The sequence below is a fragment of the Python bivittatus genome, unplaced genomic scaffold, assembly GCF_059951505.1.
Source record: "Python bivittatus isolate LINGU-HERP-01145 unplaced genomic scaffold, Pbiv_v1 ctg000210_np1212, whole genome shotgun sequence".
In the NCBI taxonomy this organism is placed as follows: domain Eukaryota; kingdom Metazoa; phylum Chordata; class Lepidosauria; order Squamata; family Pythonidae; genus Python; species Python bivittatus.
The window spans coordinates 593,538-617,373 of NW_028277053.1; the positions used below are offsets into that span (position 1 = coordinate 593,538).

At 46.9% G+C, this 23,836-nt stretch overlaps 1 protein-coding gene across 1 annotated transcript in view; it reads right to left on the reverse strand.

Annotated features, from left to right (window-relative positions):
• Positions 1-19,388, reverse strand: part of IGDCC4 (immunoglobulin superfamily DCC subclass member 4) — an 81,740-nt gene extending 62,352 nt beyond the window's left edge. The window contains exon 1 of the mRNA XM_088139446.1: positions 18,689-19,388. Within this exon, the coding sequence (XP_087995572.1) occupies positions 18,689-19,388 (700 nt within the window). The remainder of the gene's footprint in view (positions 1-18,688) is intronic.
• Between the last annotated feature and the right edge of the window lie 4,448 nt (positions 19,389-23,836).

Genomic DNA, 23,836 nt, shown 5'->3' on the forward strand with positions numbered 1-23,836 from the left:
GAAGAGATCCATTCCTTCCTGCCCACCATTTCCCCATAAGGAATGCCTCCTCTCCTTTCTCCATTCTAACTTAGTCAATTTCACCATCCCTTAGTCAGTTTCATCACCCAACAAAACATTCCCAGGATGGACTTTCTTTGATTCTGTAAACTGGGTGCACCTCCATCAAGCAGTGCCCCCCAAAGAAAGCCGTTGGCATTGCAACTTTGATCAGCAGTCGATGAACGCTGCAAGTACTAAGACTCCTATAAAAGCAGTTCATGCAGGAAAAAAAGACTTTCTTTTAGAGAAAATCACATCAGGAAGACAGACTGGAGCCTATGACAAGTGCTTCAAGGAATCAGGGGGTCATTAAGCTAATGGCATATCATCCCCATATTGACCTGAGTGTGTTAATCTACCTAAGACATTCCAGCTTCTATTTTCTGACTCAAATATTCTTTTCAGGAACAGAAGGTGCCTGCCCTCCCTCCCACCAGCTATAGCACCTACTGCTATGACATGTTTCCCTGGCACATTTCCCAACTCTCAAGATCAGCCCAGGGGAGAGCAGAGGGCTCCATTCAGAGTTTTGGGGATCTTGTAGGTCTGGGAACTAAGATCGTTAAGACAAAAAGTTCTATATCAAGATGGTAGCTGAATTATTTCTCCTAATCCATTTGCACCATCGGTTGGGGTAACCCCTTTGGACCGACAGACAGCCTGATACAGTATACAAAAATATCCAGCTTGATCCAGTGCCCAAAACCCTTAAGACTTTAATAGATTTTTCCATTAACAACCTACATAAGGCAATGTGGTTGCCAAGACATTAAAACTGCTCTTTCCTCTCCTCTCGCATGATGGGTGTTATAAAAATAAAGCAAATGAGCTATAACTCTTTGCCAATGCACGGCGTGGAAGCCTTAGGAAATAAATGAAAATGGATTTGGATTTGTCAGTAGCCAGGGTTTTAAAAATTTTAACAAGGTTAATTTTAAAGACCAGCTGGATTAAGCTGGAGCTTCCCCCAAGCTAAGACTTGTTTAGTTGCCTAAGAAAACTTTCTGGCTACTTCAGGGCTACAGACTCAGTTGGATATTGATGTAGAATTAGAATGGGACGGATCACACCTTTGCAACCTGGGATCCTCAATTTGAAAAAAGCCCTCATCATGGACTGCAGACCGCTCTCTTCTTCTCCTAGGCCCCCAAAGTGACAAGAGATGTCCACAAGATGGGTCAAGAAAATCAAGGTGGCAGTCTGAGATCGTGTGATTGTAAAAAAAAGGGGCAGGGCTTCAATCATATGGTTGTGGTTCCATCTTGACTTTCTTTGATCCCATGGATGCCCCCAACAGAAGCCACCTGTGATACATCAATGGACTGCTACCTCTATCTTATGAAGCTTCCTCACCTGCAGGTATCCTTTCTACAGGAGTCATTAGGCACTCAGGAGTGTTAGGTGGCCCATGGCTGCATTCACACAACAAGCTTAACCAGACTAACTGAAGACCTAGGAATTGAACTCATACAATAGGTAAAACTTGGGAAGCTTTAATCTCAATCCAATTTTCACTGATCTGGTGGATTGGGTTAGTTTCGCATTTAAGGGATTGTGTGAACCCAGAAAGTGGGTTAATTCAGTAACCAAGTTAAGTACACAGTAGAAGCTGTCCTGAGCCTACAGCTACTCAGCTTCCGCAAAAACCAATGCATGAGTATCGAAGGCATGCAGGCACACCTTGAAGGTCCAAAATAAGACAGAGCAACTCCTAATAGCAACTGAATCATCATTGTCAATTCACTGCATTAGATTTAGATCCTACTTTTCCTTCAAGAGCTTCCCCCTTACAACAACAGCCCTGTGAGGTTGGTTGGAGTAAGAAAGGACTTGAACTCAGGACTTTCCAGTTCTTGTCCAACACCTTCACTACTCTACCACACTCACTCTCGACAAGACCAAAAAAGAAAGCTATTAAATACCAGAAGAGTAATCTTATGGCAATAGTTAATTCAATTTTTACGGAATTCAATATAAGATTTCAATTAAATTAGTCCAAATTTAATTTTAGCCCTAAAAGTCAGTCAAATGGGGGTCCCATTGGGTCACCATGCATGGTTAGGTGGACCAAGTTCACTCTTATGGCTCGTCTGAACGTCTGCAGGGAGAGGGGTAAAGGCATCGTGTGCATCCAGACATTACTGTGGAGATGAACTGGCACCATGTCATCTGTGTGGCGTGCGCGGTGCCCTCCTGATGCACATGACATCATTGTGGGTTCTTCTGGAGGTCTACGCCTGCAGGCCTGGGCGAGACAAAGCTCTGGGGCTTAATCCAAAGAGCCACGGAGCTGTTTCTGTGTTTCCTGAACAGCTGCCCTCCACGCCAGACAACAAACATCCTTGGGAAGGGAGGGGAATTTCAAAAGCTATTTGTAATCCAACATGATGAATGTCCTAGGGCAGAACGGCAGGAACTGAAAAAATAATAAAATGCAATCTAGAGCCAAGAGGGAGGGGGTCAGAGGCTCAAAAACTCTTTTTAAAAAGTGCACAGGCAACGTCCCATCGCTTGGCACCAGGAGTGGCCATCTGGCCTTGGAATGCTGAATGGGTCCTAAAATTTGGGATTGCATACGAGCCAGCTTGGCACTGTTTCTGTTTCAGCCAACAAGCTTAACATACCTCTTTTACTTGTGTCTGTGTCTGTTTCAAAAAAACCTTCCCTCCCAAAAAGAGGGAAGCCAAAAGTACCACCCCATCTCCTCTCCTATGCCAGTATGACCCTACAATGCCCCTGAAGCCCTTGGCCGCTGAACAACTGGGAGAAAACATCACCCTCAAGGGGGGTTCACATTTACAAACAGTCCCCATTTTTCCAACCCAAGGCTTCCCATCTTTTTCCTACTGTCCGAAGACCCTCTACCCCACCTCATCTAGCAATACATAATATAAGCCACCTGTGTTTTCCTTCTATCACTATCTTTCCATCAGCTTTTTAAAAAGTGTTTTGCAAAGGAAGCAGAAGCGGGAGAACATTTCAGGGGACCGATCCCATTATAAAATCAAAAAGGACCCACTGCAATCCACGGGCGCCATTAACACACGAAATCTAAAAACAGTGCAGGTCTTGACAAAAAACTGCATTTCCCACAACACACTTAACCAGATCGGTTAAAGCACTAATGGCTGCATTTGAGTAAGAAGTTAAGCTTGGCTTAGCTTAACCCTGGATTGCACGTTTGGGCCTGAGAGAGTGTTTTAACCCGCTTGGCGAATGGGTGCTTCGCTGCATCATTGCAAACCCAGAACACGGGCTAATGTAGCAACCAGATTAAGTGTGTAGTATGACAGCAGGATCTGAGGGCGGAGATTAAGCCTGGTGGGGAAAGAGGGAGGCTCGCTGTAGGAATCCATTGTTTTGACTTGCCGTTGTGATGATTTATGAACATTTCTGACGCGGATCGTTCCAAAGCCGTCCCCCCTCCAGACACGGGGTGTGGCAGAGACCCCAAGGGACAGTTCAGTCTAAGAGGCTTCTGGCCGTCAAAGAAAAAAAAACTTTTGAGTGTCTGGGAAGCAGCTGTGCCGGCCTCCAGATGTGTTTAGCTACGGTTCCCATCATCAGGCTGGCCCTGCCTGCTGAACATCCAACTGGAGAAGGCGAACGGATCCTCGCTAGGACTCTGCACAGGATGCCAACTGAGCTGGCTACATGGGATTATTTCAAGCAGAACGGGTGCCCCACACTGAAGCGTAGACCCCTGGCCTGCTAGAACCGGGTGGGGGGCAGCTTTTCAGCAGGGCCTGCAGTGAAAGAGGCCATCACACAAAATGGGCAGGACTGCATCTCACCTCTGGAGGCAGCTGCAATTTGGGGACTGTTTTTTCCTGGGATTTGCAAAGGTTTGCACTTTGTACTCTTCCAACTTTACCATCCCAGAACAGATTCCACGGGGTAGTGGGGGATGCGATGGCCCCACGTACACAGCTTCAGCGTCCATCCAGCCCCACACTCCTCCCAGATTTTCCTTCATTAATTGCTTTATTGCAGTCTTTTAACGAAAGAAAAAATGGGAAGCAAGGTTGTCTCACAGTTAAGCACCAGCCTCAGATATCCTGTTTGTCCTCAGCAATGCTTCTGGATCACACACAGACTCCAGAAGCATTTTTAGATTGTGAAAATGGAGGGAGGCTGTATCTGGGCTTGGTTTAGAAGGGTGCCCATGTGCAAAGGACAAAAACAGGTAGAAATAAGCTGAAATGGTAGAGAAATTTGGAGGGCAGGACAGGGCAGGAGGATGGGAATCAACTTGACCACTTTCCAGCCTGGCAAAAAGGGTATTTCCTTTATTGCCCAGATCTTTGGTGGCAGCCATTTTGTGAGAGTGCCCGTGACATATTCTCAAAATTCCAAATCTGTTTATTTCTTCATTGCCCTTCATTGCACCACAACCCAATATGACTCTCAGCAGTTGACCAGATAGATAGAAAAGGAGATGAAACACCCAGGGTACCTTATTGAAAAACAGCTCAAATTAAATTTAAAAAATCCTTCTCCAGGAAGGAGTGTGCCACAGACCCCAAGGTCTTTGCCTCAACCCATGTTCAATCTAAGAGGCAAAGAAAAGTGAAAAACTTTTGAGAGTCTGGGAAGCAGCTGGATTCTTTGCATTTGTTCAGCGACAATTCCCATACAATGTGCATTGATGGTTAATTCCAACTTGCAAAGCTTCCGGGAATGAGTTCAGTTTTTAGCCTGGGAAGGGGGCCGGTCTGATTTCCACTCCACTGTTCCAAAGGGCCGGCTCTGCTAATGGGAAGCAGCGCCTTCTGGTTTAAGCCCACTTGGCTTTCTAGAGTGGGGGGGACTATCAGCTATTTCCACTAGGACAGTGTTTCTCAACCTTAGCAACTTTAAGATGGGTGGACGTCAACTCCCAGAATTCCCCAGCCAGCCTGGCTGGGGAATTCTGGGAGTTGACGTCCACCTATCTTAAAGTTGCTAAGGTTGAGAAACACTGCCCTAGGATGACCCTCTTGGCTGGCCAATTCCATTTGGAGGAATCAGTGGCTGGCTGGGGAATTCTGGGAGTTGACGTCCACCTATCTTAAAGTTGCTAAGGTTGAGAAACACTGCTCTAGGATGACCCTCTTGGCTGGCCAATTCCATTTGGAGGAATCAGTCCTGAAAAGAAGGTGGTGAACCTGGACCCCCAAACATTGGGATCTGGGCAGTATATTTTCAACCATTCCTTTTCCCAACACTGAAAAGCTACAGCTCTGCATCGGGGCCACGATGGCTAGAAGAAATTTTCAGGACCTGGGAGGGGTGCATATAATCTAGTAATAAAGGACCCCCCCCCCCATGTGCTACAGAATCCTGCTGCTATTGATAAGCTCATGTTTTCCATAACCCTCATTGCTTTGAGAGGAAACCAAGGATCAACCTATGCATCACTCCATGGACCATTCTTCTGAGACCATCTCTTCCCACCACGGTAGGTTCTCCACTAATACGCTTTGTTCTTTTTAAAGACACCCCCAGATTCTCCCCCAAAATGCAAGGTGGAGACTGCCCAACAAGAGATGCCAGAAAACCCAGACAGCTGATTGAAAACAGAATCCACTGAATTCACACTGATTTGCTCCCTGGAAAGCCAAGGGGCAAGTTGGCAGGTCCAGTAATTCCAGGTCATCACTTATTTCATGGTGAGCAAGGAGAGTAATGGGCCAAATTCTAATTAACCTGCAACTTCAGAAGGAAGCCAGCTGAGCTGGTGGGACAAGTAATCCACTGGGTCGCAACATCTCAGCTTACTTGGTTAGTGGTCTTGTGAAAGAGCTGCCTCACCAGCTCCAGTTACAAAATAGAGATAACAGTATTTCTTTTCCTTCTTCCCTGAGCTGGTAAGGCTGGAGGTCATGATCCCAAATCCATCCTTATTGGTGGAATATTGCCCTTCTCTACCTGCCAAGCAATGGACACCTTTCTGGCTTCAAGGAGAGATAAGTAGGTATTTGCCTGAAGTCCTGAATATGATAAAGGAGCTACTAATACATTATGGATGCTTGCCATAATATATTAGTACCTCATGAATACTGCACAAACCCAGAAAATAAGTTAACTCATTAATCAAGTTAAATGTGTTTTGCAAACTCAGCCAGGGTGTAACCTAGTTTTTCTCCAAAGCTCAGGTCACCCACCTGGTACCTAAATATGCCAAGATGCCCATGGACTCCCTGGTGCCTACCTGATTTAATATATTTTTAGGCTGAAAGCTTACATATTACTGGCCTCAAAAAGCTAAGCAGGGTTGGACCATGGTAGAACCTGGATTGGGCCCCACCAGAAAACATGAGCCATAGGCTAGATTGGGAAATTGAAAGAAAAAAAAAAAATCCCAGAAGTCTAGGATGAACCACTGCTATTTATTTCCAAGTCAATTATATGGATGTGTCCATGAAGGCTCCAGGGGTCAAGCACCTGCCATCCAGGTGCCCAAACATCATACACATTCTCAAGAATACTGCTGGGTCTCACCTAGTTTCAGCCCTACAAGACAGACCAGACTAAGAAACCAATGCCATGTAAGTCAGGACTACTTTTATTGTAAAGCTATAATAAGAGAATCTTGCAAATCTGAATGTGCTCCCCCCTCCCTCCCTATATCTCTGTGTGAACTAGGGAGGGGCCTGTCTGAGACGCTTCCTCAAGTTACTTTCTTGGCCTGAGCTCAAGCCCCTCTTATCTGACCGTGACAATCGCTCCTCCTCCTGTCTTTCAGAGCCATTCCCTCTGCCACTACTCACAGACCCCAGAAGTAGGATGAGAATTTTGAAAACCCACCACTGCATGGTTTGGCAGCATGCCCACCTGCCCCCAAAAAAGGCAAAGCCAAGATGGGGTGATGGACTGCTCCTGGCAGGCTGGAGAGAACAACGAGCTGAAACATCACCCATTGGTACTTCTGGGAAATGTGTATTTTGAGAGGGGACAGCCTATCCATGGAACCATTCTGAGAGACTCCTAACAACATTCCGTCCCTCACAAAAGCTGGAACCAAAAAACAAATTCCCCAAGAACTTTCTATGACATCACAGCAGCTCAACCAATCAGGGGAAGGAGCATTTTAATCTAGCTCAGTAGATATGAAGGATGCTCTGTCTGAACTCAATCAAAACACAAAAAATAGCACGGTTTGCTCAAACTTCCTGGCCAGGAAAGTTTATCACTGCTCTGCAAGACAAGATTTGGAAAGTGCTCTGCGTTCATTAGACTTTCTATGCTGGCTGGGGAATTCTGGGAGTTGAAGTCTACACAGCTTAAAGTTGCCGAGGTTGACAAACACTGGCTTAACATGTGTTGGGTGGGGAGTGGGGGAGAGAGAGAATTAGGATTCTGTTAAACTGGGGACAAATTATGTACAATGGAATGGAAGTAGACATGAAGGAGGAAGCATCTTTCTCTTTCAACTAGGATCAGAATTTGCCTCCATTGAGATCAGAATTAATCCAACAACACGGTGGTCCTTCATTAGACAACCCCCAATGGAATCTGGGATGAGAAAATGTATTGAGGATCACAGGCGGGTCAGTGGGGAAAGGCATTCCGACATATCCATAGAACAAGAGCTAAAGAATTCAAAGTAAAAAATTTGGAGATTCCTGATTCTCAACCAGGGGGGTCCGCACAGTGTGGTCAAAACAGTCAAGATGGTGGTGCAACAGGGTGCTCAAATGCCATCTCTTGGATACGTTCAACACACTTCAACTGCATGGTTGTACCCATCATATTGACTTTTTTGACCACTCCCTGCAGACACCTCCAATTCTTCCAAAGTTCTGCCAGCAATAGAGTGATAGTGCAACTGGAGGCAGAAGCAGGCTTTGCTACTCTTATAGGGACTAAGACTAAGGTTGGGAACCCCCCACCCCCCATCGTTCTCTTGGACATACACACTCCCACACTCCTTCCCACATGTGTTTCCGAACATCTGTCACTGAGAGGCACATCGCCTTAAATACCATTGGGAGCCTGAAGCTCTCCTGTCCAGTAACTATGGAGAACATTCTTCTCCAAAGACCCCGCTGGGGTACGTCCAAAGAGAGGACTTACTTATTTTTTACCAAAAGCACATTCTCCAGGGAATAGACAGATATCTCTAAATAAAAGTAAACAATCCACTAAGCCAGCTAATGGTGTCTTTGGTTACGCCAATTAATGGCACTGATTGATTGCCTGCTGAAAAAACAGCCGCGAAAACAAGCTCGCTCAGCAGAGGAAGAAAAGCACAAACATTTGCACATCTCTCAGTGCACACCTGTCTGCCAGGAACATCCAGCAAGCTGATCTGGACCCCTCCAGGCTTGAAAACAGACCCAGGGAAAGGAAAGGAACGGTCTCAAAGGCTTGCAGTAATCTGAGGTCCTCCGAAGAACCTCCCACAAAGCAGGAAGACGGTGTCCCACTAACACTGACACTGAGCTTGGAGATACAGCCTTCAAGTCCCACACCTGGACATTAGATGGGTTAAATGAGACCACCGCAAAGAGGGTGGGTGACCTCTGAACCACAACGACCAACTCCTGGGTCTCTTTAAACCAGGGGTGGCAAGCTTTTGGACTAAGGGCAATATCCAGCCATCAAGCAGCCCATGGGCTATCTTCAAAGGAAAGAACGGGGTCAAGAGCAAAGCAAAATCTGATTCAATTCAATTCCACATCTGGCCATATTTCTCTTCTCTTATTGGCACCGCTTCTAACTCCCAGGCTGGCTCCCAAGGCCAGGAACGGTTTGACAAACGATCGTGTTAAAAACAAGGTGGAAAGGAATTACGAGTAGAAAAATCAGAACCTGAATAGTTAATGCTAATCAATAATATCAGCAGTATTCAATTAACACCCATCTAAAACCCCACTCATTTGGAACTCTAAAGGGTTATAAAGACCACTGTGCAGGTTAGTAACAAGACAATGAATAGAGAGCAGAGCAGAAGAGGCTTCACCAAAAGTCTCTGTTAACAAGCACAAAATTGTAGAAGGCGGGGTACCAACAACACCTGAGCAAGGGGGCAATGCTGTAACCAGGTGGGGGCTCTTGCATTGAGCAGCCCTTGTTCACTTGCTGCAGAGTGAACTGATGGCAGAAGCCCCACTTCAAAGGGGGTGTCTTGACTTAATCTCTACCCACAGGCCGTTATTTATGGGAGAAGAGCCTCTTATCAGATGGACTTCATATCATAACTTCCCTTTTCTCACACTGAAAAATTACAAGTTTTGCAGGACCTCCGGATTTCACTGAGATTGCAGAGGATCACAAGGGTGTCTCTCCACTTTAAGAAAAGTATGTATGGGTGTGTGATGTGTGTGTGTGCACCTTTGAGTCAGTCTTGCCTCCTGGTGACTACCTGGGCTAGTCCCTGCAGTTTTCTTGGCAAGATTTTTCGGAAGTGGTTTGCCCTTGCCTCCTTCCTTCCTAGGGCTGAGAGAGAGGGACTGGCCCAAAGTCACCCAGCTGGTTTCATGCCTAAGGCAGGATCAGAACCCACACCCTCCTCACTTCTAGACCAGCACTTTTAACCCCACCAAACTGGCTCTCTTGTTTTAAGCTAGAAGCATTCAAAAAGGATGGGGGAAAGATCTGAAGCTGGGAGGTCCTGCTAGCTCACACTTTTCCTTCTGGAAGGATCTCTTAGATGGGGGACTTGGGTTGACACCTTCAAACCAGCCAATATCTTCAAACCATGAGCAAACACTGGTTTGAAATCCTAGATTATTGAAGAAGTGAAAAGTCAGGTCCCCTGATTCAGACAATATAGCAAGGTTTCCACCTTTGGTGTGTTTCACCTTAAGCAATAAAAGCCAAACAGGAGTTGGAGGTATCCTAGAGAAATCGCCCAGCATCTACATTCCCTCCAAATCTGCTCTTCCCGACAACTGACCACCATGAGAAGCAAAATACTAGGTTACGTGGCTTGAGCTAAAGCTAGTAACCGAGGGTCCCATGAATTTAATTCTAGAACCCAGAAGAGTTTCTATCTGTGATTCCAACACACAAAATTAACTTGCTACCCAAATAACAATAATCTCGTTAAGTTGTTTCCTTTTCCCTCTGTGATGCAAATAGAGTTAGAAAACTTTGGGAAGGAGGCCAACAACAAATTACTCTGCAATTAAATACTCAGTCCTCTCTTAATTATATAAACCAGGGATGTGTGCTTTGCTGCAGCAAGAGCAGAGAAGCAGGTTTTCATTAGACAAGCATTCTGCCCCGTATTTTAAGGTACAGACCTCTTGACCACCGAGGCTCTACTTAACCCACACAACTAACTACCTCTCGTTCCATAAAATGGCTTTTATTTTTCGAAAAGCAGAAGGGCACAACTTTTTGGAGGATGAGAATGACAGCTGGTCTCTGAGAACCATGCTGGGCTCTGTTCTCCCAAAATGCAGATGGGACCAGGCAAAATTCTAAATTTGAATTTAATTCACATTTCAATCTAATTTAATATAGCTAATGTGGTTATTCTCCATGCACTAAATCATCAGTCCCTTCTGTCACATCAAAAGTTATAATTTAGAGGTACGTTTTGCATGAACTTTGCAAAAACCCTATCTGAGATTTTGGGGGCACCCAGGGAACCCCCGGCCGCGTGATCCTGTTTTCAAGCCACCTAAAGCACCAAGCAGCTGACCTTGGCTGAGCTCAAAATGCTAGGCTTTTGGAAAGGAGACCACCAGAAAACCCCAGGGCTGGAGGCTAGCCTGAGGGAGGGGGTTATTCCAGGAGACTAGCAAAGAACACCCATGCCGCTATCAAAACTATCTAGACATTTCCATGAAGTTATCTGGAGTCATATTTGTCTTCCTTGTTAAAAGCAAAGTTATCTCTATATCCTTAGCAGCAAATTCCAACAATGAATTACAAATTATGTAAAGCACTTTCTCTTTTGTCACCCCTTCTGGTTTTTTGTAACTTGGAGGACTCTTCATTTTTTTTTAAACATCTCTAGGAATCAAGCAGTGTACAAATTTAATTCTTCTTCTTCATCATCATCACCACCACCTTTTTCTCCATCATCTGCTCCAAGCCACATGGAATTCCACCAACTCTCTTCCCCCACCATTCCCCTCTATCTTTTAGAAAATTCCTGTCCTAAATCCAGGGTATTCGAATAGAACTTCCTTTTTTTTTTCCCAAAAGTATATTGTATCAAGGGCTGATAAAGAGGGATACAAGAAGAGTCCCTTCTCAAACAGAGGCACTAAGTCTGGGCAGTTGCTGCTGGTTTTTCACTCTTGTGGGGGCTGGGGGAAAGCAGAAAGAAAGAGAGAAGCAGATGCTCAAAGCCCCCACCCAAAAAAGCACCCCTAAAGTCAAGAAAGGAAATCTACAAAACCTGAAACCTGAGAGAAACTGCATTAACTGAAAATTATTTAATTGGATTAATTAAGCTGGAAAGACAAGCTTAAAAAGACTCTAAAACCTGTCCCTTTAGAGAGCCCCATTACAGAACAAGCAGCGCGTGCACACACCCCTTGGCAAAGCCTTACGTTTGCATTTACGCATCTCTTTCTTAATTCTTTCTATGCAAAGAGGCATAGAGCTAGGTAGACAGCTTGCACTAAGCAGGCAAAAAGGATGAACATTAGGCTGACTGGGAATGGATGCTGGTAACTTTGTTTAACTCCTTCAGAACCCACAACTCCAGAGCAGCGTTTCTCAGACTTGGCAACCTTAAGATGTGTGGACTTCAACACACATCTTAAAAGTTGCCAAGTCTGAGAAACGCTGCTCTGGAGTTTGGAAGGAAACACACACACATACACACAAAATGTGATTTGTACGCTTGTGTTTTTATGTTTAAAGATGACCCATAGTTAAGAACGGAGCCTACTGCAGCAAAATGTGAGTTAAATACACAATGATTTGAGTTAAATCCACAATGGTTCGAGTTCGTTACACAATACTACTTCTACAGTATTATACAATAATACTGTTCCGGCTTACATACAAATTTGACTTAAGGACAGACCTTGGGAACGGAACTCGTTCTTAAACTAGGTGTAATCCTATTTTTGCTACAACAGATGTTGTCTCATCTGGACTAATATTCCAGCATAAATCATAGGGCTGTGGTGAGCTGGACAAGTTTTTAAAAAAGAACTTGCTGCAATTCTCTGTATTTTTACTTGACAATGAATCCTTATGAAAAGAATGGTACTGCCAGAAATATATAGGACCAGATTATTTGTTTTGTCACAGTCATGAAGATTAGAAACTTTGTTTTAAATAGTTTTCATAACTAACTTTGCTCCTAATGGGCATTCGAACAGCCACATCCCTTCCAACCAAGCTTGAAGAACTCTGCGCCATCCCAAATCTACATAAACAAAGTCATGCAAGAACATCATGAAAATAACAGATGTGGCACCAATGTGTGGTTGTGGGCTGGACTTTTATAATGCATTAAGGGTTTCTTAGAAAAGCCGGTTCTAATCTAATTTAAAAATCAGCAAAATCTAATGAATAAAGCTCTGCCCTTATGCAAGGGGGGAAGCGAGAAAAGGAGAGGTATTTTTTTATAGAAAGGGACTCTAACCAAGCTGACATTTGTTGGGCAAAGTACTAAGCAGGTTAACAATTTACAAGGCTGTGCTAAGGTGAGCCACTGTAAAAGTCTTTGTAAACCAAACAGCAGGAGAAAAAGCGTTTGGGGGGGGGGGTGGCCAGATGTTGACATGATCAGCAAAGCCGCTCTTCTGTTTGATCCACTTTGATATACACAAGGATCAGAAAGAACTTCTACAGTTGAATTTTGCAAATGGGTTGACCCCCTCTACCCTCACAGCCAATCTTTCCCAACCTTGCTGCCCATGTCCCAGAATTCCCTGGTCAACATGGTCATTACTGAGAATTCTGGGACTTGAAGTCCCCACATCTGGCAGTAGCCAAGGTGGAAAAGCAACTGGTTGCAACTACCAAAAAGGTCACTGGAGGGTGGCTTGCTACTTCAAGCCACCTTTTCCCACCTGTTGTCTTTTTCACCATGACAAATTTAAATTAAAAAAATTTAAGCTTCTCTTAAATTTATCTCTGCCCTAACAAAGAGAGAAGAGGCTGGGTTGGGGGACATACTTTCTTGCAATTAGATTTCTACCCTTGACTCAATTAACCCAATTCCTGAGATTCACACCAACTACTCAACCCCAAAATGAAGACACTTCTGCATGACACACTTGCTAAATGGTGGCTGGCTCTCAGGGCTGTCTGCAGGAAGGGAGTCGAAAAAGTCAAGATGGCAACCACATATAAATGTAATGTGCATATATAAGGAGGTGGAGCTAAGATTGCCCACCCATTCTCCCAAGGGTGTCCTTTATGGACAGATAGAAGATGTCACTTTTCTTTTCACCAATCCTACTCCATTGCCTTTAACCACAGCTTCGTTTTCTTCCCCTGGCACGGAAACATCGCGATGGGGAACAGCACAACTCTGATTCACTGGTGGGGGATCCACTCCTGCTTCTCACAAGCAGGATGAGTTGGTTCTTATAATTTATTCCATCCTTTTCGTCCTCCTGCCTATTTCCACAAAGGTGCCTCTAGTTACTTAAGACAAAGATGACCATCTTTTGATATGCTGGAGGAGCCTCTTTGTGGCCACAACTAAGCCAGTTAATGAAGTGGGAAGAGGGCTGCCTTTTTCATCCAAATGCAAGGCTGCAGGAAGCCAGAGAGACTGTGGATCTCCCTTCCCAGTAAACGGATCGGCTTTTTGCTTCTGGTTCATCTGAAATATTTAAAAACTGCTTCCAGGACCCCCAAGCGAGATGCACCAAGGGCAGTTAAACAAAAAAAAATTGCATTCATTGCAACAAAACATCATACAACCAGCAACTTTCAAAAAGTACACACTTGCCAAAGATCCCTGAGCCAAGAGAAATCCATTATCAAAGGCACAGCAATAAAACAGTGAAACAGCTTTTCATTCAAAGGTAGAAGTACAATTGCCTTTCAGTAGAGCTCGACTCCTGTTGACACGTCCATGCAGTTTCTTGGCAAGGAGATGGCTGACGGCTGGGGTTTGCCACTGTCTTCTTTCAAGAATTTCCCCCAACTTCTAGCCTTCAGCCCTGGGATCCTCTGGAGGTCTCCCATCCAAGAACTAACCAGGATTGACCCTGCTTAGCTTCCGAGGCAAGGTAAGCTCAGCTAGGTGCTATCAAGCGGCATTTGAAAAGAGGGGATATTTACAGCCATGGTAGGCTTGTAGAGTCCATTGCTGACTCTATAAGGTTGGGACCATGAGTCACAAGACCCTGCCCTTAACACCCATCCTTAACACCATCAGGTGGGCTGACCTTTATCCATGTGATCCCCACCCTGATGGTATTCCAGAAGTCTTTAAAAACCTGTTCTCCCAAGCCTTGGGGGAGGGTGGTTGAGAAGCTCCACTTGGTGTGTTTTTGGAAGATATGTGAGTATATTGTGCCTAGACATACATGGTCTTTTCTGTTCTTTATTATTTGTACTCTGTTAAAGGGTAAGCCTTCCAGAGTTGCTCTGGAGTCAGGCAGCCTTTAAATCTAACAAAAGAATAAAGGTGGGCTAACCAACAGAAACCAGAGGATCATCCTTAAAGGACAAACTGGTTTGTACAGGCATAAACAGAACCGGTCCCCAAGCTGATTACAGTTTTTAAGTTACCAGTGGGCACTGGGGTGGGATCTGAATCTTCAGCAAAACCATTGCGGATGTTATAAGAGAAGCTTCTACACCAGTGGCTGGCTGGGGAATTCTGGGAGTTGAAGTCCACACATCTTCAAGTTGCCAAGGTTGAAAAACACCGTTCTACACCATTTTTTATGGATTAAAGACAAACCAGACATCTCAAGACATGGATTCAGAGGAAAAAGGGATGAGCTGGTTAGCATAGCTAACACATCTAACTAAGGTTTTACTGAAGTTCACAAAGGCTGCATTCACACAACGCACTTCACTTGGTGATTGAATTTTTCCATTTTCTGGATTTACCTGACACTTTGAACCACATATGAATCACACCGACTAACAAAACACAATTGCTGTGTGCACAGAATATGCAGTGCCCAAAGGAATACATCCTTTTATGGCTTAGCATAAAAGCCAAGATTGTGCAACAGTCAAATTCCCATCACATGCTATGTCACAAATGATCTAACTTCATTTTAGCCTAGCATAACTCTCCTTTTGTAGGACTGGGCAGCCCATGAAATAGATGGTGCTCCATAGAACCTTTTATGAAAATGAAGACTTGAATCTTGAAGGGACTAAAAAGTATGTACAAAACCTAGCACAACTCAACCCTCTGCAAATAGGTAATACATTCAGATCATCTGGCCTCCCTAAGCACACAAGTGGCTACACTCAGCTAGAACTGAAGCTTCCAAGCCATATCCAAGAGCAGCCCCACGCAAAATGTATTGTAGCAGTCTAGTCCAGAAATCATTCCTGATCAAGGCTCTTTTTCACAAAGTAGGGTTGACGCTAGCAGTCATGGCTAACCTACATACAGTGTGGAAACTAGGAAAACAACTTGCTAATTCTGCCTGTATCCCTTTACTCAGGCCTGCCAGATGTCCTACCCACCTATTCTTCACCTTCTATCACCTATTTGTATTCCAGATCAATTTCCAAGCAGTTCTTTAGGAGCCCCATAGCCTCCTTGGGATTTTCAAGCAGAACCCAGAGGTAGAATAGCATGTCACCAGTATGGGCCAAGCACCACTCTTCAGATGACACCTCCAGCTGACAGTTTCATATGGATCTTTCAAATTCTGCAGGACAAAGTGGGAGCAAAACCCATCACCTTAGAATGCTCCTCCAAGAAAATCCATTTTAGTACTCCTAAATCCAAATGACGCCACAGTTAAAGTTATGAGACTTGGGCTGCCAAGATAAATAAGAAATAGAATTTTCTGCATCTCTCCACTGCCATCTAGTGGTCTTCTGGACTATTGCAGCCCAGGTTCTTATAGTCTCAACCATAGCTGACAGTATCAAAAGCTGTCAGGGGTTCAAGGAATCCTAATAAAATTGCCTTTCTCCTGTTCATTCTCTGACCGCTGTTTCGTTCCTGAAATTCAGCCTGAGTCCAAGATATAATGGATCTAACCTCCAGAGCTCATTAGATTTGAGGCAGCAAGCTATGATAATGCCACAATATGCAGTGATATCAATGCAAAAAAGCCACCGTTATGTATTTGCGCCCTGCCACCTGACTCAAGTCACAGTGATTGTATGATGACACTGCCGCACTCATTTGATCTGTGAACTACTAACCACTCTAAATCTCAGCTCAATGGTGTAACACTGGACACCAGCTGATAATTAGCATTTTTTTTTTAAGAAGGTAAAGAAGCCCTTGAATCAAGCTCTACTCTGAGTGACTTCAGAAACAGAGCCATATGGGGTGGGGGGAAATGGTAATGAAAGTGGCTTCATGTTGCCTAAATTTGTGACTCCCCCCCCCCAACTTTTCAATCTAGCTTACAGCCCTGGGATTCCTTAGCAGTCCATGTACCTCTGATCTGACCCTACAGACTAAACAAGGCCAGCCAACTGCTCAGACAAGCCTCTTACTCAAAGAATCTAGACTACTTTGTCTGAAAACAAAGCTCTCTAATGTCTCTTTCAAGGAGGTGGGATTTACTCCATCTTCATAAAGAAAGCTGATGACCTGGGAGGCCTATCTGCTAGATTTCAGTAGCCCAGATGGACAACAGTCCAAAGCACATGTGACAGGCTTCACTCTTCCAAGTGGCTTGTCCATGTTCTTAGATTGTACCTAATTTTTTTTACATCAGATCTGGCCAATGTTTTAGCTACATCCAGATCGGATCTTGTTAAAACAATGGCATTCAAGTAGGTAATAGATAGGAGTGATTTTATTTGGGTACAGGAGAGCTTTGAAGGCATGATCATCTAATCTCCTGGAATAGATCCATTAGCTTTTCACCATCTGAAAAAGCTCTGTTGGGCCCAACATCAGTTCTTCCGTCACTGTAATCACACCATGCATACCGGCTGACTTCTTAACATTTGCACTCAATCGCACATCATTGGGAATTTTCCACCACTTACTTTTGAACTGTGATCCCAATCTTTAATCACCTCCAGCTCCATAGAATACCAGGAGGTTAAAAGGGCTATCATTTAAGGATCCGGGAGAAAGCCTGCAACTCTCCACTTGCCCTCCTTTCATGCATGAACCACAGTGAGGAAGTTCCCCAAAGGAATCAGAAAACTGTCTCCCTCATTCTCTAGAGAGTGGCCATCAGACTCAGATCTCCATCCCTGTGAGGAATTCAGGTCCCCGGAAGCTTAAGGTTGAACAGTTAATGATCCATCCAAGATAACCGTCATCACTGTTTTCTTCCTTCCCCAAATCCATAGATCACTTTTCTTCAAATCCAGTTATAGAAAAGAGTAAACCCAACCAGACATGCTGGGTTTCATATAGATTGAGAGAGGTCCATAGTGCATGAAAATGCAAACCAGGCCAGACCAGGTGGTCCATCAATATGAATATTAAAGATCCAGACCAGCCATTGTGGAGTTTTCATGTCCATGCCAGAGGTCGCCAGACCAGAGACTGCCACCCTCAAGAAGACTGTTGAGCAACAGGCTAGGTGATACATCTTCAGTCTCTCTCATGGGTTCTTTGGTGTTAGAATCTACCCGTCAGGACCAGCTTTGGACTCTAGTGAGATATGAGGGCAGCTGCAAGGCAGAGGGGTCCTTCAAGACAAGGCAACTTTCACCAGCTCACGCCAAGGAGCTATGCTTTATGTTTCACTTCACAAAGTCTCCAATCTGGCATCCAGAAGTTCTGAAGATCACTTGTCAACATGCCTTTCTGAGGGAACCACGTGAGCCCTGAATCTTATGAACGGCTAAGAGTTCTGTCAATATGAGTCCCATTCTTTTCTGCACTTCAAGACTGACAAGATTCAAAAAGCTTCCGAAGATGATATTGTAACAAAGATCTTCAAAAGTGCCTTGTTGGTTCCCATCATACATCCATCCAACTAACATTACTGGATTAGTTCTGTCCAGCCTGGATTCTTCCAGATGTGCTTAGATGACAACTCCTTTCACCACCAGGCAGGTGATGGGGCTGCAGTCCAAACACAACTGGAGGGCAACAGATTTGGGGAAAGTGAATTAACGGAGACTTTGAGTCTGCTCCAGCGGGCTTTTATGCTGCTCTCCAGCAAACCACAGAGCTATGCTTTGAGGCCGCCTTCTACAGCCAAAGGTATACTGCCTCTCCACATGGAAGTTCTTCTATCTAGCCACTGCAGCTGCCACTGGGATCTTTGCTTGCTAGGAATGTTGTGAGAAGCCCCCAACATCTGGAGGGCACATGTGGAGGCTGCATGAAGCAGCTGCTTGATTTCATTAACCAGAGAAGAGAATCGACCTGAGGAAGGGAGAAGGAAGCAACCCCGAACACCTTGTAAACAAAGCCACGCACGTGTGCTGCTTTTTGCGGAGATTTCCCGAAGCCACTTTCCAATCGCAATTGCTTTTTGTTACATCGGCTCCTTCTGCTCCCCCAGGAGGCGCCCCCCCCCCGTTTGTTCTCTCGCGCCGTTTCCGGACCTTGGCGGATCGATCGCGGGTCCCCTTTCCGGGTCTCGTGAAGAAGCTAACCCACTTCGAAAACTGCATTTAAGACCCCGCAGAAGCTCCCCTCCCCCAATACGCGCCGGGGGAACGGCGAGGGGCCGCTCCAGCCCCTGCACGCCGCTTTTCAGCGCCTTCAGACGATGCCCCGCGCCCGCGCGCGGATCAGGACCGGGGCGCACTCGCCGCCCAGGCGGCCCTGGGCGCTTCTGCTCCGCGCGCCGCGGCGGCTCTGCCCGCGTCCCACCCTTGCCAGTAGCCGCCGCTGCCGCCTCCCTCCCCGCGTACACCTGTTTGTAGCCATCACGGGGAGGGGGGCGCGGTGGAGAGGAAGAGCGGCGAGGCTCGCGCGGGTCCCTGGCCGCCGCCGCCGGGCCGGACGCGCGTTCCTTCGCCCGGCGCAGTGGCAGCGCCTCGCCCCCGCGGCCACGCTGCCTTCTCTCGGCCGATGCCCGGCTCCCATCCCGCCGCCCCCCACTGGCTCTTCGCTCTCGTCCCCGGACCCGCAGCCCCCTCTTTCTTTGCGTGCTCCCTACGGGTCCCCCGTGCGCAGCCCCGGCTCCTTTGCGCCTCGAGCGGAGTCCCGCGCGCCAAGCAAAGCGCCCCCTCCTCAAAGAGACTCCTTCGGGGGGGATCCAGGGGAGCAAGAGAAGCCCGACCCACCGCGCCTGGGGGTTACCTTCCACGGTGGTCAAGGTCAGCGCTAGCAGCGCCCAGCCCGGCAGCGCCATGGGAGCCTTCCGCCGAGAAAGCAGCAGGGAAGCGAAGCGGCCGCCCGAGCCCCGCTCGGCTGGTTCGCGGCGGCGGTGGCGGCGGCGGCGGCTGCGGTGGGGCGGCTTTTAGACGTGCGCGCAAGCCGGAGACGGTCTCGGTCGCCCCTCCATCGCCATCTTGCGTGAATGCGAGAGGGACTCCGCGAGTCGCGGCACACACCCACCGACCCACCCCACCCACTCGCACACACACACTTATACACCCTCGCGGGCGCGCGCCAGCTCGCCCTCCCGCCCGCCAAGGGCGAACGAAGTCCCGACTGAGGAGTCCGCTGGAGACGCCCGCGCCCCCTCCCGCTCCGCTCGCTCAGCAGAGCCGCCGCGGCCGACCCCCGCCCGCCTTTCTCGCCGCGGCGACGATGGACAGATGGGTCCCCTCCGGGCGGGGGAGGGAGCTGGGCCAGAGCCAAGGGAGGAAGGGGGCGGAGGAGGTGGGAGGAGAAGGCGGGGGCGCCGCGCGAAAGAGCCGAGGTGCCCGACCTCGGTGCAAAGCCGCGGCTGGCCTTGCGATGCCGTCCGGTCTCCTGGCCCGCCTGGGGCAAAACTTTCATTGCCTCTCGGGGCGCCCCGCAGCTCTTTCTATCTTTAGACTTGTTGAAACTTGACCAAGGTAGGCGGTTGCGCGCGGCGGGAGCAGGAGCAGGAGCAGCAAGGCTCCAGCGTCCCCACGAAAGTCTGCCCTGGTTAGGACGAGAGCCGGCGGGGAAAGGCCGGGTAGGGTCCCCCCCACCCCGCCCGAGTGGATTCCGAAATCCCGGGGAGCTGCGCCAAACCCAGAATTTTGGGAGAAAGGCGGCATTCAGCTTTGAAGAGAAAACTGCTGCAACTCAAAGAGCGATCGGGACCCTGGCGGGTTCAAGCTCCGTAACCGGAGGGAGCGTTTTCTAGCTGCAAATCGGGGAGGGGGGCATTCAAGGACCTTCCTTGCAGCTGCTCAGCCCTCCCCCCCCCAAGACTGCCCGGGAGAGGAGAAATTCGAAGAAATTGGCCAAGGGGTCTAGGGCCTGTGTGAATATTCTGATTTAATTGTTATAGGAGCCTCTGGCTTGTGGACCCCAGCTTCAGAGACTGCCCTGGCTTCCCTGGGGTTGCTGCCAGAGGATAACTCCACCCTGGGGCAGGAGCATTCCAAGGGGAGCAGCCAGGGAAGCTTAGAGCAACTGCAAGAGGAATAAAAGAAAAGACACCAAGCAGCCTTTGCAATTTCCCAGAAGGAAGGGCACTCAAAAACACCGCCAGAAAGAAGTAGTAATAAATTCTCCAGCCTCGGGCAATGAAGCAGAGAAACAGAAGCCTCTTTTGCACTTCTTAGGGCAAAGCACATTTCAGAACAGCCTTAATCCCCGATTGTGTCCCGCAAGAAAGTGGGGAAGGATGGTCTGTGATGTGTTGAAACTCAGTTTGAAATCCCTTGTCCCCAGGCTTCGAAGCAAGGATGGGGAAGAAAGTGTATTCTGTGCATGCTCAAAAGACATACAGGAACACAAAGCATGTAGCTAGTAAAGAATTATATACATGAGCAGACATGAAGGGTTATTTTGAAACATGAGTAAGTTCTGGTGCTCTTTTGAAAAGGATAATAAACCCCCCACTCTTTCAGCAGAATCAGTTCCCGCTGCATTTCTGCCTTCCATCCCTACCTTCTGGATTGGAGAAAGCCACCTAAAACCTTGCATCTTAGTGCTACTGAATATCCCTGAATATCCTGCAGCCTTCTCCAACGTGGTGCCCTCCCTCCGGTTGGGAATCTGAGAACTGGAATTCAGCAGAACCCAGGGACACACCAGTTTGGATGGTTTGCAGGACGAACTCCGATGGTTCCTTGTTTGGAGCGGTCTCTGTCCTGCAGATGCAGTGCAGGGGGTGACATTCCTGGTGCCCTTTGATCGGCACATAGATTTAGCGTTCCCTGCTTATACCAATGTGTAGTGGGAAGGGACCATATAGGCAATCTTGTTCAACCCTCAGCTTGGTGCAGGAATGCAGATTAAAGCATCTGTCCAGGGAAGGAGAGCCCACGTCCTCTCTGGGTTACCAATTCCTTTGTTGAGCCTCACTCCCATTTTCATTACATCTAGGAGAAGGAATGAGCCCTATTCTAGTCCCTAAGGGTGGACTAGAACCTGGCTGTCCCACCCTAGACCACCCTGACTGTTGGGCTGAGTGGGAGGGACTGGCCCAAAGTCCACCAGGGCCCTTCCATGGCTGAAGGTGGACTAGAAGTTGAGTCTCCCCACTCAGAGTCCACCACCTTCACCTCTACCCCATAGCCACGGTCCCAGCTGACTTTTTGACAGCTTGGCAGGAAGGATGAAAACTGCATAAAAGGACCTCTAATTCTGGAGCCCAGAACTCCATAACAGGCTTCAAAGGCTGGCACCTGGAAGATGCTCCCATAACCTTGATTTACGACCAGTATCTTGGAAGCCATTATTTATGTATGAACATGGTTTCTTATTTTATTTTTATTGTATTTGTATTAATATTTATTCTTGTTTTACTGTAAGCTGCCCAGAGTCACTCTTGAGTGAGGTGGGCAGTGACTAAATTTGAAAAATAAATAAATAAATAAATAAATAACCAGTGTTATTACGAGCCAGAAGAACCAGCAAGGTTTGTTTCCCCACTTCAGTCTGTGGCCTTGTTTGTCCTCTATGGCCACTAACTCTGCCCCATAGCCTGGCTAAACCCAGCAACATCCAGAGAAACTGCATAACCCAGATGGCTTGGGATTGCAAAACTGCCCCTTTCTTCACCCCAAACAGAGTGAGGTGGCCTCAGTTCCATCCCATCTCTTATCCCAACATTGGAGTGCAAGTTCTTCATGAGAGCTGCAAAGAAGTTTTCAAACTGTTCTTCCCAAGGCACTGACTGCTCTGGCTTGCTCTTCCATCAACGGCAGAAATTGAAGAAGAGACCAGTGTAGTCCGAAAACTTCTTGTCTTGATGATTGCAGTTCGATCCAAGGAAGAAAAACAGCCAGACCCTAAGAACATACACCCACAGACGCAAAGAGCCTGTCCTGTCTGGGCTAAGTCCTGCCAAGGGGGAGCAGCTGGCTGTGTTAATAGCTACCATCCTGTAAGTGGATAACAAAATAAGCAATTTGCCCCACCACGGAGAGAGATCGAGGCAATTCTGTCCAGCAAAAAAGAGAGGAGAATGAACCTTTAACGCCCCTGCCTTCGGGGAGCTTGTATAGAATAAGTTTGTTTCATTATGCCAATTCTCATAAATATTTATTGCCAACTGGCAACTTCTTATTACTGTTCAGAGAATGGGTGTTACTGGTGTTATAGTTTCCCTCACCCCCCCCCCCTTCTAATTTTCCTGCAGGCGGCAAAGAGCCCACTTGGGCGGGACATTTGCAGAGAAAGAAACAGCAAGGAAGAGAATCAGAGGATGCAGGAAATGGTTCTGGCGTGGGGCATGGACCTTGAAGCTGTTTTGGCTTATCTTGCTTATCTATGGTTTCATTAGATTTCTGTCCCATCTTCCTTCCAGGAGTAGAGTATTTTCTTCTCCGGTTTTCTCCCCACAACAGCAACCTTGTAGAGTAGGTCGGGTTGAGAGGGTAATGGGCTTCATATCAGCCCCAAGAACTTCCAGGGCTGAACTTCAGTCTGGGACTCCCCAGTCCTCCTTCCAGCATCTTAAACATCCTGCAAAGAAGAAAGGAAATAGCCAAAATTTGTCCTTGCCGCTGGGATAGAATACAGAAGCCCTTAAGCAAACTGCGAGAACCCAGAACTGGCTGTGTTTTCCGCTTAAAAAGGAAGCACAACCACCTTGGTCTGTTTAAAAGCAAAAAACCTACAGTCCACAGCTGGCTAATTTATTTATTTATTTGTTTGTTTGTTGGATTTCTCGCCCACCCATCTCCCCCACAACAGGGGACTCTGGGCGACTTACAAAAAACATTAAAACTATAAATATATATAAAATACATAATACATCTAGAATTAAGAACCATTCTAATAGCTAAGAACAACTCCAAGTGCAGACTCTGGAGTTTTCCAGAAATTTTACCTTGGTGAGTAAGCACAACAGGGGAAGAAGTCAGAATTGGCAAGGAAATTACCTTGCGGGAGCTGGTCGCTTCAATGGTATAGTTTGAGTCCCAATTCATTTTTGAGATGGGGCTTGCTGACTGAAGCCATGAGACAAGGGTTGGTATTATTGGTGATAGGGGAGGCCTAGGACCCCTCCTTGTGTTCTGGGGGAATTGTAGAGAGGGGGCAAGTACCTTTGAAAATTGGTTGCACGTCCCACTTTGCTGGCAACAGGCAGCTAAGGAGTCCGGCTTGCTCAGGGCATCCATCAGTTGGGTTCACTGGGCACCTGGCTAGGGCCCCACCACTCTCAAGCTCTGAAAAGTGGGGTTCGTCTCTTCCTCCTCCTCCTCC